General features: G+C 36.3%; 3 protein-coding genes across 3 annotated transcripts; 1 reads left to right on the top strand and 2 right to left on the bottom strand.

The window, feature by feature from the left end:
- The first annotated feature begins 798 nt into the window (after positions 1 to 798).
- Positions 799 to 10,434, top strand: LOC139845154 (O-fucosyltransferase 10-like). Its single transcript, XM_071835378.1, has 10 exons — positions 799 to 1,212; positions 1,506 to 1,584; positions 1,666 to 1,736; positions 1,945 to 2,033; positions 2,227 to 2,424; positions 8,177 to 8,381; positions 8,799 to 8,966; positions 9,408 to 9,575; positions 9,674 to 9,861; positions 10,041 to 10,434. Exons 1-10 carry the CDS (start codon positions 886 to 888, stop codon positions 10,198 to 10,200), a joined length of 1,653 nt encoding a protein of 550 aa, XP_071691479.1. The 5' UTR covers positions 799 to 885; the 3' UTR covers positions 10,201 to 10,434.
- Positions 10,222 to 17,502, bottom strand: LOC139842669 (uncharacterized). Its single transcript, XM_071832787.1, has 8 exons — positions 15,089 to 17,502; positions 14,717 to 14,834; positions 14,537 to 14,613; positions 14,151 to 14,392; positions 13,965 to 14,051; positions 13,417 to 13,516; positions 11,932 to 13,319; positions 10,222 to 10,351 (listed from the first exon to the last, which is right to left on the bottom strand). Exons 1-8 carry the CDS (start codon positions 17,132 to 17,134, stop codon positions 10,222 to 10,224), a joined length of 4,188 nt encoding a protein of 1,395 aa, XP_071688888.1. The 5' UTR covers positions 17,135 to 17,502.
- A 2,002-nt stretch (positions 17,503 to 19,504) lies between these two features.
- Positions 19,505 to 20,074, bottom strand: LOC139842668 (uncharacterized). Its single transcript, XM_071832786.1, has one exon. The coding sequence runs from the start codon at positions 20,072 to 20,074 to the stop codon at positions 19,505 to 19,507; it is 570 nt and encodes a 189-aa protein (XP_071688887.1).
- Positions 20,075 to 21,053: the final 979 nt, after the last annotated feature.

The raw sequence follows: 21,053 nt of genomic DNA, 5'->3' as shown, positions 1-21,053 counted from the left end.
ATTCTTAGACAAGATCGAATAAGTGAAAAATCAAAGTGTTATCTAACATAACGTCAAGTTAACACTTTATTAAAAGAACCTGAACAAATATTGAACATTGTCATTCGATGTATTGAAACTTTATGAACCTGTTGATATTGATCCATCCATTTTAGTTGTCCATGCTTTTGTGAAACCTCTTGACCTCAGCAGTAACTTTTTGATCATTTGAAATCGGTTTTAAAAGCTAACCTTCCACTTTAGAGAAATGAGTAGGTTTGCTAGCCCAATTACAAAACGAGAAATCCAACCACACAGGTTTGTCTGAGTGACCACCGAGTTGCCTAATGAAGCACAACACCCTAGTTCAATTCCTGGTATTCAAAAAGGGAGTGTGACTAGAGGGTGCGCATAATGCACAATTCACCCGGTAACAGGTATCGCGCTCGGAGAGCTTGATTACCCGATGTTTCACCTTCTATGATGCTCGTTCATATGAGAGTTTTCTCGCTTATCAAAACAAGAAATCCGCATCAAGCTAGTCGAAAATGATGTAGTCGGATCAACAATCTTTAGCCTCATCAGTAAATTGATCTTGAACAGAAAATGACTAAACACTCACCGAGCAAGTAGCTTTAGCCTAAGAACGCGCATCAACCTTATGTTTAGTAGACGGCTTCTTTTTAACAATTTTGCTTTAAACCATTATGCATAAAAATTAGACAGATTATTATTACTATTTATTATCACAAATAAATCAAAGTATGTAATAATGCATATGCATACATACATTAAACCACTATGCATGTTTCACGATGATTAAATTATCAAACCCTAACTTTATTTTGCGAAATGAGCAAATTTCTCTAAAATCCAATTTTGGCTTCTGGATCTGACACTGCTAAAATGGATGCCACATTGAATTTCTACAACAATAACACCAGCAGCAGCAGTAGCAGTGCCAGCTCATTAAGCTCACCTACTCCTGATAAAACCACTCGCCGCCGACTTCACCGACGCCGTGAATCTCCCCTAATCGGAAAGTTTTTCCGACGAAGAATCTATTTATACGCACTTCTTTTACTTTTATTCTTATCAGGTGCGATCACGTTCGTCGGTCCGTTTTTCACAATGTTGTATCTCAATCCTTTGCCTGGCTCTGTTTACCGTAGCCATGAGGTCTTCCAGAACCTTCTGGAAGAGATACAGTCTGACACATCGTTACAAATTCAGGTTAATTGTTACTAATCATTAATCATCAATATAATCATTAATCAACAATCTATTTATTGATAATTGTTGTATCTTCTGTAAAATATTGGTTGTTCTTTATGTGTTTAATGGCTTGTTATTGCTAAAAACAAGCAATTATGAGAGCAGATATCGCCGTTCGAAAAAAAGGAGTTTTTAATTTTGTGTTATACCTTTATGTACCAAATTGTTATAAGTTATAACATTACTAATGTTAGTTATTTATTGCATTATATGCGTGAAGCTGATTGAAAAATTATATCTTTGTGTTTTAGTTGTCTGATGTATGGAAATATAAAATGAAGTTAAAAGAGAAGAAGCCTTGCGAGACACCAACTTCTCGTCAAGATCTTGGTACTATTAATACTCCCGAAGGATTATCTAGAAACATCTTTTTATTTAGAGACGTATGAACTAATGAAAACTTCGTCACAGAAGCTAACATAGGCAATCAGCATTACTTGATTGTGGAGGCAAATGGCGGTTTGAATCAACAGCGTGGATCGGTAGGCAACACAATTCTAATTACTTATTTATTCTCTATTATCCACCTGCTGTTCAGATTGATAGATGTATTAGTGGAACATGTGATCAGGATGTCGCATCTACATGCCGTTTTAGATAAATTTATACAGTTTTTTACGCTTTGATTGTGTTACCATACTTAATGTGCTCTCTAAATGTGTTAGATGACAATAAATCTTTAAATGGCAGATATGTAATGCTGTGGCAGTGGCAGGTCTTTTGAATGCATCACTACTCATTCCTCGTTTTGATTTCCATAATGTTTGGAGGGATTCTAGGCAAGTTAACTAATTATCTTTTGTCATACTTACGTTAAGATAGTAAATGGTTGTAGAATTTTCATAAAGATAATATGCTTCAGCTTTATGTTTGAGCTTTGCAAGTTAAAATGGAGAGATTATTATCTTTTATAGTTGGTGTAGAGGATTGACATATACGCAGTCTTAATTATTCTTTGCGTTTATATTTCAGTGAGTTTGGGGACATATATGATGAAGAACATTTTATAGCAACCCTTAAAGAATATGTTAATGTAGTGCGGGAGCTCCCAAAAGAATTATTGGAAGATTATGATTTTAATATAAGCAATATACCAAACTTTCGAGTACCAGCTTGGGCATCTGCCAGTTATTATTTGGAAGAAGTTTATCCAGTCCTCAAAGAGCAGAGGTTGGTTTTATAGCTACACTTATAAATTCCATCATACAGGATGTTCGCCTTTGATATGTTCATAGCCTTTTAGCAACTTGTTGTCTGTTTGCCCCTTAAGACAGTATGTGCTCTGGAGTCTTAATTTTCAAGCAAATAGTAAGTTGGAACTGTTAAGCTTGAACCTGCCTGATCAGAATAATCACAAGCACACAATAATAGTAGCTGAGATAATAAAACACAGAAAATAAAAAGACACGAGAATTATAGTGGTTCGGTTTCGATGTGAAACCTACATCCAATTTGGAACTAGAGAGTATTATTATTAATTTGGAGGTGATACAATACATGTACAATTGAGAGACTATATATAGACTTAGGACCCTCAATAAAAAACGGCCCAAACAATTAGGGTTGGCCAAACCCTAACTTGATCACCAAGTAAACTCCTGGCCCGTTTTTCTTGGGCTTAAACTACCGAAGCCTACACACATTAACAATCTCCCACTTGGAGGCTTCGAATACATCGATCTGTACTCTTGTACTTCTGCAATGCAAGACCTAGCTCGTCTCTTCTCTCTCTAGTTCCTGCCTTCTCTTCAATGTTCCTGAAGGCCAGTTGAAGCTATGCACAGCTTCAACTTATCCAGCGTTACTGGTTTGGTGAACATATCTGCTGGATTCTTTGAACCTGAAATGCTCTCCAGATTAAATGTTCCTTTGCTTATCCGTTCTCTGATAAAGTGATACTTCATGCCAATGTGCTTCGTCTTAGCATGATAGACTGGATTCTTTGCTAACTTGATTGCGCTCTCATTATCACAATATAAGACAAATTCTGTCTGTTTGCTGCCCAGTTCTTTCATGAATGTCTTCAACCACACTAGTTCTTTACTGGCTTCAGTCAAGGCCATGTATTCTGCTTCAGTAGTAGATAGAGCCACGCTCTTTTGAAGCCTAGACATCCAACTCACTGCTGTTCCTCCTATAGTGAATACATACCCGGTGGTGCTCTTGAAGGTATTATTGCATCTACCCAGATCTGCATCAGAATAACCCCTGAGAGTAGTATCCCTGCCCTTGAAACATAACCCAACTTTGGGAGTACCCTTTAAATACCGCATTATCCACTTCACTGCTTCCCAATGTTCTTTCCCCGGAGCTGACATAAAGCGACTAACCATCCCAACTGCATGTGCTATATCAGGTCTTGTACACACCATAGCGTACATTAGACTACCCACTGCGGATGCATAAGGAACCTTAGCCATTTTTGCTTTTTCTACTTCAGTTTTAGGAGACTGATGTTTAGAAAGCTTTAGATGACTTCCCAACGGCGTGTTTCTTGGCTTTGTAGACTCACCATTCATTCTGAACTTTTCAAGAACCTTGCGAATATACTTTTCTTGAGATAAAGAAACTGACCCATCTTTATTCCTGCATATACTCATACCGAGAATCTGCTTAGCTGGCCCGAGATCCTTCATTTCAAATTCTCTAGATAATTGCTTCTTCAAATTGCGTATTTCAACCATATCAGAACCTGCAATTAACATATCATCGACATAAAGAAGCAATATAATATAGGAGCTCTTGAACTTCTTCAAATAACAGCAATGATCTGTAGAACTTCTCACGAATCCTGTCTTCTCCATGAAATTATCAAATTTCAAGTACCACTGTCTGGGAGCTTGTTTCAAACCATACAAGCTTCTCTTTAGATTACACACAAGACTCTCCTTTCCTTTGACACGAAACCCCTCTGGTTGAGACATGTAAATGTCTTCTTCAATGTCGCCATGCAGGAAGGCTGTTTTAACATCCAACTGTTCTAAGTGTAACTTCTCGGTTGCAACCATACTTAGAACCAATCTGATAGTCGTCATCTTCACTACTGGAGAAAAGATTTCAGCATAGTCGACTCCGTTCTTTTGTTGAAATCCTTTGACAACTAATCTTGCTTTGTATCGTTTAGAACCATCCCCTTCATCTTTGACTCTGAAAACCCTTTTTCCTGGTGGTAACTTGGTCAACTTCCAAGTTTGATTTTTCAATAAAGATTCCATCTCGCTTTTCATAGCCTGCTCCCACTGGAACGAATCTTTCACCTTCAATTCCTCGGAATAACTTTCTGGTTCCCCATTTTCTGTCAAAAGAAGATAGTTAACTGTTGGACTAAACCTCTCTGGCTGTCTTGTGACTCTTGTAGATCTCCTGACCCAATTTGACTGGTCAGATTGTAATGGGGGCTGTGGGGGCTGCTCGTCATCAGAATCTGAGCTCCCACTATCCGAAGTCTGCTCGTGATCAGACTCTAAGCTTTCACTGTTAGGAACTCCCACTGGAACTTCAGTTTCATACTCTGGAGTTTCCCTTTCATCTTCTCTAGTTGTCTCTGTGTCAACCTCAAATTCAACTGATTCTTTTTCTTTTGGTGTTGAGTTGAAATCCTTGTACAATCCTGCTTCATTGAAGGTGGCATGTTTACTTCTGATAACATGTTTTCCCTTGTTATCCCATAACCTGTAACTCATGTCATCTCCCCCATAACCAATGAACACGTACTTCTTTGCTTTTGCATCAAGTTTGTCACCATCTTTATTAATATCATATGCACTGCACCCAAAGATTTTTAGATGCTCATAACTGATTGCTTTACCTCTCCATTCTTCTTCGGGTATTTTGAAATCAAGCGGAGTTGATGGAGAACGGTTGATCAAATAAGCGGCAGTGCTTACTGCATCAGCCCATAGAGTCTTTGGTAGCTCACAATTAAGTCTCATGCTACGTGCTCTCTCATTTAAAGTGCGATTCATTCTTTCTGCAACTCCGTTTTGCTGTGGAGTACCTGGAACCGTCTTGATCATCCGAATACCATGATCAGCACAATAGTTAACGAATTCGGTGCTGATGTATTCTCCTCCATTATCCGACTTCAAGCATTTTACCTTGCGTGTTGAATCGTCAATGAAAGTAACATAATAGCGTGCTCCTCCCAATGAAGAAACAGGAGTAGGCCCGAACACATCCGTGTGTACTAGCTCCAACTTCTGAGCCTTTAAAGTTCTGCCTGCTTTTGCAAAGGTGACCTTCTTCTTCTTTCCTAGAACACATGACTCGCAAAAGTCCGATTCAACTCTCTTTAGACCAGGAATTTTACCATTAGACACTAGCATTTTCATTCCTTTGTCACTCATGTGACCTAAACGTTGGTGCCACTGACTGGTTAAGCTTCGATAATTGGAAACTGTATTTACTTCATTAGCTGGAACTTCTGCCATATAAAGAGTGCCTCTCTTCTTACCCTTGGCTATTACTAAGTTCCCCTTTATTACTTTCCACTGACCTTCACCAAATAGCACACTATATCCTTGATCATCAAGCTGTCCAACAGAGATTAGTTTTTTCTTTAGGCCAGGAATAACTCGGACATTTTCCAAGGTCCAGTTAGTGCCCAAAGAGGTCTTCAGCTCTAAGTCTCCAATCCCTGTAATGTCAAGACAATGATCATTAGCCAAACGAACTTTACCAAGGTTACCTGTTCGCAGATTCTTCATCAAATGTGGATTTGGGGTAGCATGAAACGATGCTCCTGAATCCATAACCCATGCATCAATTGTATTCTCAATGCAGCAAACAAGGACGTTATCATAATCATCTGTTGCAACTGCAACATTAACTTCCTTTGGCTTTGATGATGTTACTGGCTTAGTGCACTGGTTTCTGAAGTGCCCAGTCTCCTGACAATTCCAACACTTAATATCATTCCTCGTTCTCGACACACTCCTCCTTCTTGACTTTGACCTGCCCCTGGTGGTGTTACTTCTGCCTTTTCTCCTACCCCTCTCTTCTGTGCTCCGTGCTCAGCAAGTTTCCTGATGGTTCTCCTGAACTCTTTCTTCTTATATCTTCTCCAAGAATAAAATCACGAATGCTTTCAAACTTTAGCTTTGAGGACTCTGTGGATCCACTGATAGCTGTGACTGAACCTGACCAGCTTTCAGGTAATGAAGATAATAATAAAAGAGCTTTAACTTCGTCATCAAACTTGATATCAACAGACAATAATCGAGAGATAATATTGTTGAAGTTATTGATATGGTTTGTTACCGAAGCACCTTCTTTCAACCTGGTGTTTACCAACTGTCTGATCAAAAACACCTTGTTAGAAGCAGACGGCTTCTCATACATATTCGATAAGGTCTTCATCAAACCATGTGTAGTGGTTTCATTCACAATATTAAAGGCAACACTTTTTGTCAGTGTGAGCCTGACAACAGCTAGGGCTTTCCTGTCAAGCGTCTTCCATTCATCGTCTTTAAATTTTTCTGGTTTATTCTCACTCAAAGCATCAATCAAATCCTTCTGACATAACAAGTCTTCAACCTGCATCTTCCACCACCCAAAATCTTGCCCATCAAACTTATCGATTTTAATCCTTCCTTCTTCTGCCATTGTAAAGGCTTTCTGATCTGCAATCTGATCAATAACAGCAACAACAAACTGATCTGTAGCAACAGATTTGAAGTAGATGTCGGCTAGGATTAGAACCTGTGATCCTTTAATCTGCAGCAGCAGCAGCAGATTTGCAATCTGCTTAACGTAGCAGTAGATCTGATGAACAACAGCAAAACAAACCTTGTTGTAACAGCAGCGGACCACCTGTGATCTTAATAGCAGCAGGCTAGGGATGAACCCTAACAGAACAGTAGCAGCAGCAAAAGATCAACAACTCTGATCTGTAAATAGCAGCAGATCTGATCAGCTGCAAAGGTTTGTTGTGATCGGCTAGGGTTAAGAACTTGTGTGATCTGATGTTTGACGGCTAGGGTTTCTGTAACAGCAGCTGCTGTTAACACCTATAACCTGTAGCAGCTTGTGATCGGCTAGGATTAAACCTAAGCTCTAGATACCAATTGTTAAGCTTGAACCTGCCTGATCAGAATAATCACAAGCACACAATAATAGTAGCTGAGATAATAAAACACAGAAAATAAAAAGACACGAGAATTATAGTGGTTCGGTTTCGATGTGAAACCTACATCCACTTTGGAACTAGAGAGTATTATTATTAATTTGGAGGTGATACAATACATGTACAATTGAGAGACTATATATAGACTTAGGACCCTCAATAAAAAACGGCCCAAACAATTAGGGTTGGCCAAACCCTAACTTGGTCACCAAGTAAACTCCTGGCCCGTTTTTCTTGGGCTTAAACTACCGAAGCCTACACACATTAACAGGAACAACCATATTCTTCTTAGTAAGTTTGTTTTAGAGTAACTGCATGGAGTTTAGAAACAAATGTTGAACTCGGAACTCCATTGTGGCCCTTATATTGTTTGTGCTTGATCTGTTTAATTTTTTTTAGTATGGACAATAAAGTGTTTGTGCTTGATCTACTTGTCACTTTTGTTGCCAATGGTCAACCCCTATGACTCACAGTGACGAACTCGGTTCGTGCTCATTATATATCATATAGTTGTACATTGCAGGATCGATAAATAAACTCGTGAGCACAGTACATAAGTGCATGATAGGGATCTAAACATACTCTTTCCGGCATCTTTTTATGACATTTGGTTTTATTTACATGGAAATTTGTGTTAAAAGTTAGCCTCTCTTGTTCAAATATCTAGTGGCTTTTTCTGGACCCAAAAAAAAAAAAGGTATCTGTAAAAAATGGGCCAAAGTTGGTTAATCCTGTATGCAATCAGCCTTGTTTAGATACTCTGTTATTGTAATTAATGGCTTACAAAATCTAATGCAGGATTGTTCGAATTGCTCCTTTCGCAAATAGATTGGATTCAAGTCTCCCTCCTCATATTCAGTATCTTAGATGCCTGGCTAATTTTAAAGCACTGAGATTCTCTATCCCTATCAGAACACTTGCTAAGAAGCTAGTCAAAAGAATGACCATTGACAGTTCAGGTTCTGGTGGGAAATATGTTTCTGTTCACCTTCGCTTTGAGGAGGTATGATACTACTCAATCATACTTGGGGCTTGTTTGGTCACAAGATTTATGGTTATCATGTGGATCGTAGAGTTAGCAATATAGGCGGGTCAAGTGGGTTACGTAACCGACCAAAAAAAGGTGTGGTTTGAAATAGATTGATGGTATGGCCTGAAACGGGTTGTGTCAGACCAGGTTGACCTAACACTTCCTTTTTTCCATCTTTAAAAACTTATCAGAATTGTTGTGCTACTGGTGATTACTTTGTATGTGATTGATTTCTTGGTAAATGCATCCTTTCTAATTTGACTTTATAGTTCTTCAATAATTTTCATCGTTGTGACTGCGGTGTATATTACTAGTATTCGCCTTTTAATGTACTATAAGATAAGAATTAGATAGTCAATTTAGGTTCTCAATCTATTTGGAAAAATGTAGGACATGGTTGCATTTTCATGCTGTGTGTATGATGGAGGAAAATCTGAACAACTTGAAATGGAATCGATACGCGAAAAGGGGTGGGGGGACAAGTTTAAGCGTAAAGATTATGTCATCGATCCTGGTCGTTTTAGAATCAGCGGGAGGTGCCCCATGACCCCTTTGGAGGTTAGTTATTGGAACTGCTATCATTATTTATTTAGTAGTATTTATATTACTTTATTCATCATCCTTGCATGCTTTTTAAGGGTCAATTTCTTTGAACGCTGAAATTAATACTTGTGCTCATCTGCATTTTGTAATTTAGTAACTTGGTTACCTCAAATGTGAAAGATTTGAAGGTGTGTCAACTTATGTCATGATTTTAATAAATACTATAATAGCCTTAAAATTTAAACCTAATTTGTGCCTAACAAAACATTGCGTGACATTTGTATTTTCAATTATTATCCCTCATCATCTCTAACATCATTTTGACATGTAAACCAATAATATGTTTATTCAAATTTTAGGCCTATCTTTTTAGGTCTAAGTATCATTTTTCTTTGATACATAATGTCTTGTACATCAAGTAGTTTTCTTTCTTTCTTTTTTTTTTTGTTAGCATAGGTAGGGATGATGCTAAGGGGTATGGGATTTGCCAACACAACTCCGATTTATTTGGCAGCGGGAAAAATCTACGGAGCTGATAAAAATTTAGCTCCTTTGAGGAAAATGTTCCCCCTCTTACGCTCCAAGGACTTGCTTGCTACACCAAACGAGCTTGCATCATTTCAGGTATGATTTCATCTCATCAAATTGATTTCATGCTGTTGTTAACCTCAGATTACTCATTAATATAATTTTGATATACTAACTTGTTTGCTCGTGTGTAGGGCTATTCTTCAAGGTTGGCTGCTTTGGATTATATTGTCTGCTTCGTGAGCGAAGTTTTTGTAACCACACAGGGTGGAAATTTCCCCCATTTCCTGATGGGTCAGCGTAAATTTCAATACTGGCATTCAAAGACCATCATTCCAGATAAGCGCAAGCTTGTTGTTTTACTACATAATACAACACTAAGGTGCTTCCCTTTTAAATTTTACTACATAATCGCCATATTTTCACATATTTACAATCAAATAATTGAACATAATGTAATACTACGTGATTAAATTAAATTATAATGAATATTTCATTTCATCCGAATTTAACCAAATGTTACCAATAGATAACAAAAAGGTTGGTTTGACTTGTTTGCAGTTGGCAAACCTTCAAGAGCGAAATGCAGGTAATGCTAGAAGAAAGTGACCACAAGGGTATCGCGATACCTAAAATAAAGAAATGGACAAGAAAGAACACTATATATGCAAACCCTTTTCCAGAGTGTCAGTGTCTTCAAGAATCATTATTTTCCAATTGAGAATAGTTATTTTCTCATATTTCATTTGCAAAATTCCTTTGCATTCCCAAATTTCACAACTGCAAATAACATGGTTAGAAGATCGTCTCCTTTCCCCACAAAACCTCCATAGAGATTCATGTACATGTGAGATACAAGTTCTGGTAGTGGTCTGCACAAGAGGTGGCAAGAAAGTTTTACCCATTGATAATTTGTAAAAAAGTAGACTAGAAGTATTCACCAACTTGTTTTTGGCTTGGCTTGGCATTCATCACTTGTTTTTTGACTAGTTACAGTTTTGTAATTTTCGGTTCACAATTGTCTCTCTAACATGTGAATTTTCGTTCACATGTGCATTGCGTGATTTTTTGACACTTGTTTTTCAATAATATGAGCATTAAATAACACTTGTATGTAATTTGTTACGTTTTTACACGTATAAAATCCTTATAATCTGTTGGTTCTCAGTGATCTGTTGGTTCTCACTGTTTACGTGATTTTTTAGGTTTTCATTGAAATCTAACCGTATAAAAATATTTAGAAACTCTTTCTAAGGTTCGAATTTGAGGAATATTCACATGTATTCTTTCAAAATCTAACCTTATAATCTGTCGGTTCTCAATGTTTTCATGGTTTTATATGTTTTCATGTATTCATTCAAAGCGCGGATACAATATAATGAGATACTGAGTGCTTATATACATAATATATGAGGAATATTTACACAACAATAGCAAGGCTAAGGCTGCCATGCGCATGAAACAGAAGAATATATACAGCAGCAAAACTATCGAAATACAACAAAAAACCATCAGAAAATCAGCAGCGACCTGTTGAATAACAATTAGGATGCGATAACCATTGATACCAACCCAAATTCTTCTTCTTTACTCGATTAACGATCCATTTAAAACTCTTAACTTGAAATTCATTTAATAATACCGACCTGCTCCAACATTTTTTTTTAACGGCGATTTTTTGGCATTAGTAGATCATTTATTTCAACGACCCTCATCATTTGCACGTAACACACACGTTCGGGCTGAAAACCATATCGACGGTACCCGTGAGCACATCTATTCGGGCAGTGGTCCAGGTAGAGGGTCCGTGAACGAATTCGGTAAAACCTCCCTCTAGGGTCAATATATACCACCATTATTGGTCAATTGTTTTAAAGAAAATCATGTTATCCCTAAAGATCAAACCCATAACCTCTATCTCATGACACAAAGTACATAGGGGAACCGATGGGCTATGCCCGCAAGTTCACCTGCTCCAACACTTGTTTTTGGAGACTTTTTGGTTCCTACTTCTCCAAAGCACGTACCCACAAACCAATTGCTTGCCAAAAACGCCGACCCTAAACTGATTTAATGTTATTGTTTTTGCCGTGAAAACAATCTTCTAAGACGAATTTACTAACATGCCCAAGTTCACACCATAATCATACAATTGAAGAATGTTTATCACCTTATAAAGTATTTTATATATGTTAATTCAAAACGCTTATAGTGAAGATTTAGTGCACACAATACAAAAGAAGGTAAAAGTAAACTAAACATGATAATGTCATGTATGTAAAACTTTCACTTTCCAAAAACAGATAAAGAAATTTTTTATCATACAACATTACAACATGATATATAAATGGCAACTTTTTTTTTCCCGGTTTGAATATATTACTATCAATTAGTACAAATTTGAAGGCTCCAAATATTTGAATACTCTATTAGGTTGCATCATTTTGCATACCTTCGAGTATGGCACTGATCACCGTCAAGGTGAACAGCAGTATCCTTTCTTGCTAAAACCTGCAACGAATTGGGTGGATATTGAGGATAGGAATCTGTAGGAACCTTTTTCTCCGAAGATTCTCCATCCTTGAAAGAATCTGGCTCTGATTTTTCCGTTGTAGGAGCAGTTTTATCTGCAGATTCATTATCATCATGAGAACTTGGTTCTGATTTTTCCTCCATAGGAGCATTTTTTGCTACAGATTCTTTTTCATCAAAAGAATTCAGTTCGGATTTTTCCGTTGGAGAAGCATTTTTCGCTACAGATTCATTATCATCAAAAGAATTCGTTTCGGATTTTTCCAACGCAGTAGCCTTTTTCTCTACTGATTGTTTATCATCAGAAGAAATCGGCTCTGATTTCTCCATTACAGGAGCATTAGATTCTTTACCATCAAAAGAATTCGGCTCTGATTTTTCCATTGCATGAACATTTTTCTCTACATAATCTTTATCATTAAAAGAATTCGGTTCGAATTTTTCCATTGCAAGAGCCATTTCCTTTTTCTCTACAGATTCTTTACCATCAACCGAATTCGGCTCTGATTTTTCAATCGTAGGAGCATTTTTCTCTACAGTTTCTTTATCATCAGAAGAATTTGGTTCGAATTCTCCCGCTGCAGGAACATTTTTCTCTACAGATTCTTTATCATCAAAAGAAATCGGCTCTGATTTTTCAATCGTAGGAACATTTCTCTCTACAGATTCTTTACCATCGAAAGAATTTGGTTCGGATTTTTCCGTTGCAGGAGGAGCATTCTTCTCTACGAATTCTTTATCATCAGATGAATTCAGCTCTGATTTTTCCATTTCAGATGGAGCATTCTTCTCTACAGATTCTTTATCATCAACCGAATTCGTTTCTGATTTTTCCACTATAGTAGAAGCTTTTTTCTCCAAAGATTCTCTATCCTCAAAAGAATTCGGCTCCGATATTTCAGTTGTAGAAGAATCTTTCTCTACAGATTCTTTACCATCAAAAGAATTCAGTTCAAATTTTTCCATTGCAGGAGCCTTTTTCTCAACAGAAGCTTTATCATCATTAGAATCCGGTTCGAAGTTTTCCATTGCAGGAGCCAATTTCTGTACAGATTCTTTATCATCAACCGAATTTGGTTCTGATTTTTCCACATCAATACTTGGCGTGTGTCTTCTTAGTGAACCTTTCGCTGAAACTAGTGGTTTCTGCAACATAGCAATTCCAGGTAACACCAAAATATTCATAGATTTCAATTCATGTTTGTGTGATTCCTCGAGAGGTTTAAAACCACCAACACCAGTCCATGCATCCATGTTCTCAGCAATAGCAGGAATAACCAATTTCTCAATACCAATCGAAGACAGCACCTGAAAACAAGTCATTTATGGACCGCGTGAGTAAACACTATAAAATACAAGTATCTGACAAAGTGACAATGAAGGATTAATAGCATAATTCTCTTACTGATTGAATAGTAGATAATAACCGGCTGCACATTCCTTGTCGTCTGTACATATGGCGGGTCCCGATAAACGGCATCTCTGCTAGTTGGGTCCCATGGATCCTGAGAATATTATTATAAACAATAAACGTTAAAAGTTGATGCGACTCGCAACATCCATTTAGGGGTGACAAATATAGACCCATTCACTAGTGTGCTAAATTGGGTGAATTTTTTTTTTATAAAAAAAAAAAAAAAGTAAGCAAAAAACTGAATCGGTCAATAGTCACTTAAAATTTATTCTAATAAACACAACCATAGTTCTAACTCAAAGATTAGATCAGTGCCTTAATACTACGGTTTGTGTAGTGATATTTGATGCAATTACAAATTATATACTATAGGTTAAGAAAAAAGGGAATAAATGCTTCTGCGGGTTCCGCACTATAAATACGTTTTCAATTTTCATTCGTAACAGAAACTTAAAACATATTACCACATTTAGTCCACTGTTTACACCGAAACAAAGTTTGTAATTCGATTTACAGATAATAATTGTAGATCACCGTACCTGATCGACGCAGCAGAAACCAATTCATCACCGATCTCCGAAATAGCTGTTAAAAAACCACTATAGTTCATCCGGCTCAAGTTCGATCTACAAAATATTTCAAAAGGTTAGAATTCTCATATTTGTAAACCAAAAACAAAATATTAAAAGTTTTCGTGTTACAACTATGTTATACGAGTAACTTACCCACAATTATAGACGACGTTGTGGATTAAATTGATCCCGCTTCTCCTGTCAATAACAGGCAAAAAGCACTCATCCATAACTGAACGAGCAACAGCTAGCTTAGAATTGCATTCCACCCTCTGAGCTAATTCTCTCGATGAACACGTATCTGACGATATATCTGATCTACGAATAAGAGACCATGATAATCCTGAACCGAGTTCATGTTTCACCCCAATAAGCTTCTTCAAGTGCCCGTATACCTACAAAACCAACAGGCGGTCGTCATTTCCATCCTTTTAATCAATATAATTACATCCCACAAAACTTGAGCGCAAAATTTTACATTTTACATATAAATAATTCATTTATAGAAATAAAATTTTAAAAACTAAAAAGTTTAGTACCTGTAGGCACTTGTGGCTACAGAAGGATAGATTTGGATCAATAGGTTTATCCAATTCCATGCTGCATGATTCATGATCTGTAACATCAAAAAATTGTATTCCAACGAACTATTAAAAAACACAACATACAAATACATATACATATTATAGATAAATAATGTTACAAGAGAGTACTATTACATTTTTTCTCACAGAGGGCGCATACAAGAAGTGGACTCTCAGGTCCAACGCTCATGTTGGCCATTTCACAATATTTGCACGAACAATTTGGACAATGCCAATCTCCTTTAGGAAGCATCTGAAATACGAAATTGATCAAGCATTTAACGAAGCAAAACATTTAAAAAACATCACATTTATAATGGTAGATGTGGGTTCGGGCTATGCAGAATCTCTCTAACAGGTCAAGATGTGTTCGAAAGAAGAAAATGGCACACACCAACCATAAGTCGCCCCAAAAAGTACTATTTTTACACATAAAACCTCTTAAATCATCAATTTATTAAATTAAATAAATAAATATAAATTTTATTGATATAATAAAATTGGTACCTGTATCCCTAAACAGGTCTGATGAAAGGTGGACGGACAACCGTCACAACAAATCAAATCACCACCATCACCGCATAATCCACACGTATCATCATTAGGATCGTCTCCATTAACATTAACACTATGATACCCGATTCTTTCTAAACCTTCTTGTTTATTCCACGCATCGATTAAACATTTCATCAAAGATTGTCCCGCTGACTCTACAAAAATGTTCAAAAACGGCTGGCAAAGTTTACTTCCCGCGTGAACTTCAAACTTCGAAACTGTCAAAATTTTGTTACAACAACAGCAACGAATTCCTTCTTTTGTAATCCAACCTTCTTTCATTACCATCGTCTTCCTTTCGGTCATATACTGAACCTTTTCGCACATTTTAACCTTTCCAGAGTCAATTAACCAAGAAAGCAAAGTAAGTTTTCCCGAATCATGACCAGACTGATCGTTTTCATGTTTTATCCCGTCACTGCGTATTAACGAAGTACGTCCGCCAAGTTTATTGCTTTTACGTGCACATACCGTATCCGCATTAGCCCCAACGTTTTTCACTTTATCTGTTACCCCATAATAACTATCATTCGAATCATCATCATCGTCATCAACATCATCATCTTCGTTATCCTGACTAACTTCCACTAATCGTCTTTTAGATGTTTCCGCACCCTCTTCGTCTCGTCTCTTTTTCAAATCTCTTTCGATTTTCTTACGGGTTTGTCTAGTTAACTTACTGAGTGTTTCAGCGGGTAAAACTCGAGAACGATCTTTTTCCTCCTTTTGAAAAGCTTCGTAAGCTTTAATAATCGACCAATAAGCAGTTCCCGAATGATTTATATAAACTGCATCTAAATAGTCTCTGTTTCTTCTTGGTCTATAATCAATGGTCCAGCCCGCACTAAGAAGCATACTCCGAATTTTTTCTCTTAGTAATTGTTTTTCAGTGCCAGTCCCTCGCTTAACAACCTTAGTTTCCTTCCCTTTAACCGGAGTTAAAGTTTTTGTTTGCACGTTTACTCTTTGTTCACTTTTAACCTTTTTTTCAGGAACAGAACGCTGCATACTAGATACTTTTAACGGTAACGGCGTTTCACTTTCATTAGTTGTCAATTCCAGGTCGCGTTTCTTGGATGAAACTGGTTTTTCGGGACGGTTTAAAGTAGAGTACAATGAAGACCCCATAGCCACTTTTTTATTCTTAATAGTATCTTCATAATGATCGTTGACTTTATGCGGTACGTTCGGATGTTTCTCCTTGTAAAGTACCGGTATTGATTCTTTTCGATCCGCAAATTCTACACGATCATAACTTTGTTGCGGTATACTTATCGGTTTATGTTTCTTTACCATCACTTTCAAAACGCCGTTTTTGCCCTGTAACCTAATTGGTTGATCCGAAACTTCTCGATTTCTCCCACTCGATGACAAAATAGGTAAACGTGGCTCGTTATCTTCCATCTTGTAATGACTTTTGATACCATGAGTAAATCTACTACTCTGTGCACCAAAATTACCACTCCGATTATCATCGACAAAGTCCTTTCGGTAATCATATATCTTCCTACTACTACTACCACCACTTCCAGAAGCCTTATCATCCCCGTTTTGCCGATTTGAATTCATCCGATGCGTAAAATCATAACCATCATTCCTAACCTTAACCCTTTTATCCCGAAATCCATCACGCTCATCGAATTCGTGCACATCTATCAAATTATTCAAATTCAACCTTTCTCGAGTCTCTAATCCTCTGTTTTCCCTAAACCCCACATTACCAAATCCCGAACCGCTCTGAAAGTTATCGACTTTTCGACGATTCGGCTCGGTAAATCCGTCTTCGCTAGACTCGGAATCACTCCGAATCTGTCTAGGTCTCTTTTTATCCTTTAGGGAGCTAAACAAGTTTCTAGAAGATGAATCACTAAACCCTTTAACTCCACCAACACAATCTGGTACTGGTACTGGTACCTTTTTTTTAATTATTAAACACCCAGATGAACTTTTCTTTTTTACTATATCTATAGAATTAACAGATCTGTCCACTTCTTTCATCTCGTTAATTAAAAAATTAAAAAAGGAAATCCTAAATTCTATCAAGATTCTTTTGAATCCAGCGTCATAGACATGGAAACGATTGAAATTGTTTACAGATCTAGGGTTACAATTTGAAATTCGAATTACATATGAAATTAAGAATCGAGAATAATGAAATTGATTATGTATTTAAGAAAGTTAGGTTTTCTTACCAATAATTTAGTGAAAAATTAGGGAAATTGAGGATGAATTGAATCAGAGTAGTTGGATTGGATTGGATGTGAGTGGGGGCGTTGAAAGAGATGTCAGGTAGGTATCTGTAGTTTGTAACCTTTTCCGGCAAAACCCTCTTTCTCCGATGTATTTAGTTGGACTTCTCAAACATATGTAATGTTTCTTTCTTTCAATACGTACTCCGTATTTATTTATATTTATATTTATATTAAAAAAATTTCAACTAAATTAAAGAAAAAATTACGTCGTTGCTACATGCTGTTTGTTCACTTTTGCATCATAACACCTAAACTAATTTTTTTTTTTTTTTTTTTTGCATGGTTAGTACATGTGTTTTGTGTAACTTACGTGATTCATACCCACTCCAAACTGTCATCACTGTTTAACAGATAATCCCTCACATGTGCCACGCATGTGAGGGTATATTCGTCCGTTTCACAATTTTAATCCATAAAACTGCATAAGTACGATACAGAAGCATGTTAGATTGAAAAAACGTTTGTTTTCTCTTCTTCTTCGATTGAAACTCTAGTCTTCTTCAATTGTAAACTCTGATTAAAGACTCACGTATCCATGCTGGGTTTTTTAACCTCGATAGTTGCCATCGATAACCAAAGTTTTGATTGGAACCTAATGAAAAACAAAGTATACATACATAAACTAGTAATCATTACAATGTCAAAAAAAATAAGCCTCATATTCACAATATTTGCTCTTGTCACCCTGCTTTCAACTAGAATTCAGTGTTTCTGTTATAAAAAACACATGTAGTACCACAAGTAACAGAGATAATCACGAGTTAATACAAAGTAAAATTCAAAAACACAGCTAGTAAACGTGTTTCAAGTACGAAATACCTCACATGTATAAACGATCTCCCAATCTTCCTCCTCTCATACCTCACCATTCATCCATCATAAACTAACTTCGAATTCGACATCTGGAAAAAAACCTCTTCAGTCCTTCCAATTCAAAACTCCGACAATTAACCACAACTCATTCAACCTAAACCCCGAAAATTCATTAATCAACTTTAAAACCTCAAACATAAACCTCACAATTCAGAAAATCGAAAATTCAAGCTCACTTCATTGAAGTCAATCCACGACAGCGATCGGATGAATTTAAACTTCACCGGTTCGCTTGCTAAACTCGAAGACAAAGTGCAATTCAAATTTAACCTATAAAACTGATATTAAAGAGAACATAAACAAAATTATACACCTCATACATACCAGTTACAGTGAGAATTCAAAATTGATGTTGATGATCTTACGATCGGCAAAGTTATGTTGAGAACTGAAAGAGGGAGATGATGGCCGGCAATTAAGTATTGGTATTGATGACGACGGTGATGATTGTATATTTAGATATAATTAGTACCAATTGATTACAAAATTTTGAGGGCGATAATGGAGATTCATATGGTTTGGGTGCTGTAAGCTTTACTCATTTATTTGGAGTTGTTGATCCATTTTTATATGGAAGAAAATTAAATAAAGAGACGAAATTACCCTCACATGCGTGGCATATTTGAGGGGTTAACTCTAAAAATAAACGACCGTTAAAGGGGGTACTAACTAGGTAAGTTAATGAAACCACATGTACTAACGACGCAAAATTTAAAGTTTAGGTGTTATGATGCAAAAGTGAACAAATCACAGGTACCAATGGCGTAATTTTTTCTAAGTTAAATCATAATTATCTTGTATTTTTTTTTTTATTTTTTTTGAAAGGCATTTACTTATTTTTATTACTTTCAACAATATTTACAGTATATCCACATCACATGTGGGACTCGGGTTTTAACGGTACATACAAATCACACAATGATCAATATCTTTGATCAGTACACACAATGAGAAAATCACAGATACAAGGTAAATTTAGGTAATAAACATTAGAGGATTATGGAGCCATGAATGCCAATCGATCGCTTTTGATTTACACATTCTCGCGACCCACTCGAAGCTTTTAATTTGTATCTCATTTAGCGCCATCAGTATATTCCAACATTTATTTGAAAAAACCTTTTGGTTTCGGTTTTCAAAATTAGATAACTAGTGGTCCAAACCAAAGCTTGACAAATAGATTTTCCCACACATGTAGTCGATTGCCTCGAGTCAAGGAAAAGATCTTCAAGATTAACAAAGGTTATTCTCCCGCGACCCACCAATCGAAATCTTTGCACCACACATGGAAAGCATACTTGCACAAAATAAGAGAATGATCAACCGTTTCAATGGCATCATCGCATAAAGGACATCGGACCGAATGTAGATCAATACCTCTTTTGTCAAGTTCCACTAACACCGACATGCGCTTTTTCCTCACTCTCCATACAAATACTTCAAGTTTTTTTGGGACCATTTTGTTACACAAGGTTTCACAAGGAGAGTTACTTGGAGTTAGAACTCTTGAGTTAATAAGGGTTGTTAGTGCTTTTGTTGTAAAAATCTCGTTACCACCCGCTTTCCATTTCCACGAGTCCCGTGTTTGAGGATTGAACTTCACGTCCGAGATCAAGGTCTTCAAAAGTCGTAGTTCATCACTCGCTCTACCTCTTGGTGCTCTTAGCCACGACCAAGTACCTTCACACTTTATACCATCCCATGAGAGTCTTTCACTAATTGAAGCTTCTATTTTCGTTTCAAGTCTTGACAATCTCTTGAATTTGTGCTTTAGTTTCTCGTTACCAATCCAAGTCTCATTCCAAATTATCATGTTCTTTGAGTTGGTTAAGAGTAGTTGATGGGTGATTAACATTAATGTCCAAATATTTTGGAAGGTGATTTTTACACATCACTTTTTGATTCATGTACACTTTTATCTCATAAACTCGCAATTATACTCCTGAATTAATTTAGTTAGTTAAACTTATATTATTATTCTAAGTATAATTAAGGGTATATTTGATAGCTAGATGTACATGGATTAAATAATGGCGTGTGAGGATCATATACCAAACATTTTAAGCATGACTATACTTTTTAAAGATAAACTTTAGCTATTTTTAAATAAATTCTTATATTTATATTTATATTGGAAAAACATCTTATAACTCCGTTAAATTTTAAAAAATACATATATACTCAACTAAATAATATAATATATACTCAATTGAATAATATAATATGAAATATATCTTAATTTACTTTTAAAAACATAAATGTTAAATCTGATTTTTTTAGGGTATAAAGAAATATCTGTGAATAATAAGCTTCGGGATATTATTGGTTTGATGTCAAATTATCCGTATTAAAAATCAGATTTGGAGTGTTATTACGAGGTTGGTTATATCTGCTTCTGTGTATTATATGTGGTGGGAAAGAAACATGAGATAATTCAGTGGGAAGAAGAGAAATGTGCAAGAATTAACTGAGATTATGCAAGGTTATATAAGGGTTAAATTATTGACTCTTAAAGTCAAACATTCACATGCAGTTAAAGAAAGAAAGAAAATTTGGAATGTGGAGTGGAAATAATTGTATTAGTTGATGACTAGAGCCTTTATATTTTGAATGTTTGTTAATGTTGGGTTAATGCCCTCCTTGTATATGTAGGTTTTATTTATTAAAATAATTAATTTTACTGGAATAAAAATTAATATCAAATGTACCAAATCTAACTACTAATACTCTTAATTTAGGGTTTTATAGAAAATTTGATAAACCCGAAACTCGGAAGCAATCTCTTTATCCGT

This window comes from Rutidosis leptorrhynchoides, chromosome 4, assembly GCF_046630445.1.
Source record: "Rutidosis leptorrhynchoides isolate AG116_Rl617_1_P2 chromosome 4, CSIRO_AGI_Rlap_v1, whole genome shotgun sequence".
Lineage (NCBI taxonomy): Eukaryota > Viridiplantae > Streptophyta > Magnoliopsida > Asterales > Asteraceae > Rutidosis > Rutidosis leptorrhynchoides.
This window is presented reverse-complemented; position numbering and strand designations above follow the sequence as displayed.

What these genes read in the sequence shown, in the direction of transcription:
- LOC139845154 (XM_071835378.1), top strand. Translation starts at nt 886, where the DNA reads ATGGATGCCACATTGAATTTCTACAACAATAACACCAGCAGCAGCAGT. An exon ending in ACACATCGTTACAAATTCAG is followed by an intron (nt 1,213 to 1,505) that starts GTTAATTGTTAC and finishes TTTGTGTTTTAG; the next exon opens with TTGTCTGATGTATGGAAATA. An exon ending in TTCACCTTCGCTTTGAGGAG is followed by an intron (nt 8,382 to 8,798) that starts GTATGATACTAC and finishes GGAAAAATGTAG; the next exon opens with GACATGGTTGCATTTTCATG.
- LOC139842669 (XM_071832787.1), bottom strand. Translation starts at nt 17,134, where the DNA reads ATGAAAGAAGTGGACAGATCTGTTAATTCTATAGATATAGTAAAAAAG. An exon ending in AGACCTGTTTAGGGATACAG is followed by an intron (nt 14,835 to 15,088) that starts GTACCAATTTTA and finishes TTCGTATTTCAG; the next exon opens with ATGCTTCCTAAAGGAGATTG. An exon ending in GTAGCCACAAGTGCCTACAG is followed by an intron (nt 14,393 to 14,536) that starts GTACTAAACTTT and finishes TTGGTTTTGTAG; the next exon opens with GTATACGGGCACTTGAAGAA.
- LOC139842668 (XM_071832786.1), bottom strand. Translation starts at nt 20,074, where the DNA reads ATGATAATTTGGAATGAGACTTGGATTGGTAACGAGAAACTAAAGCAC.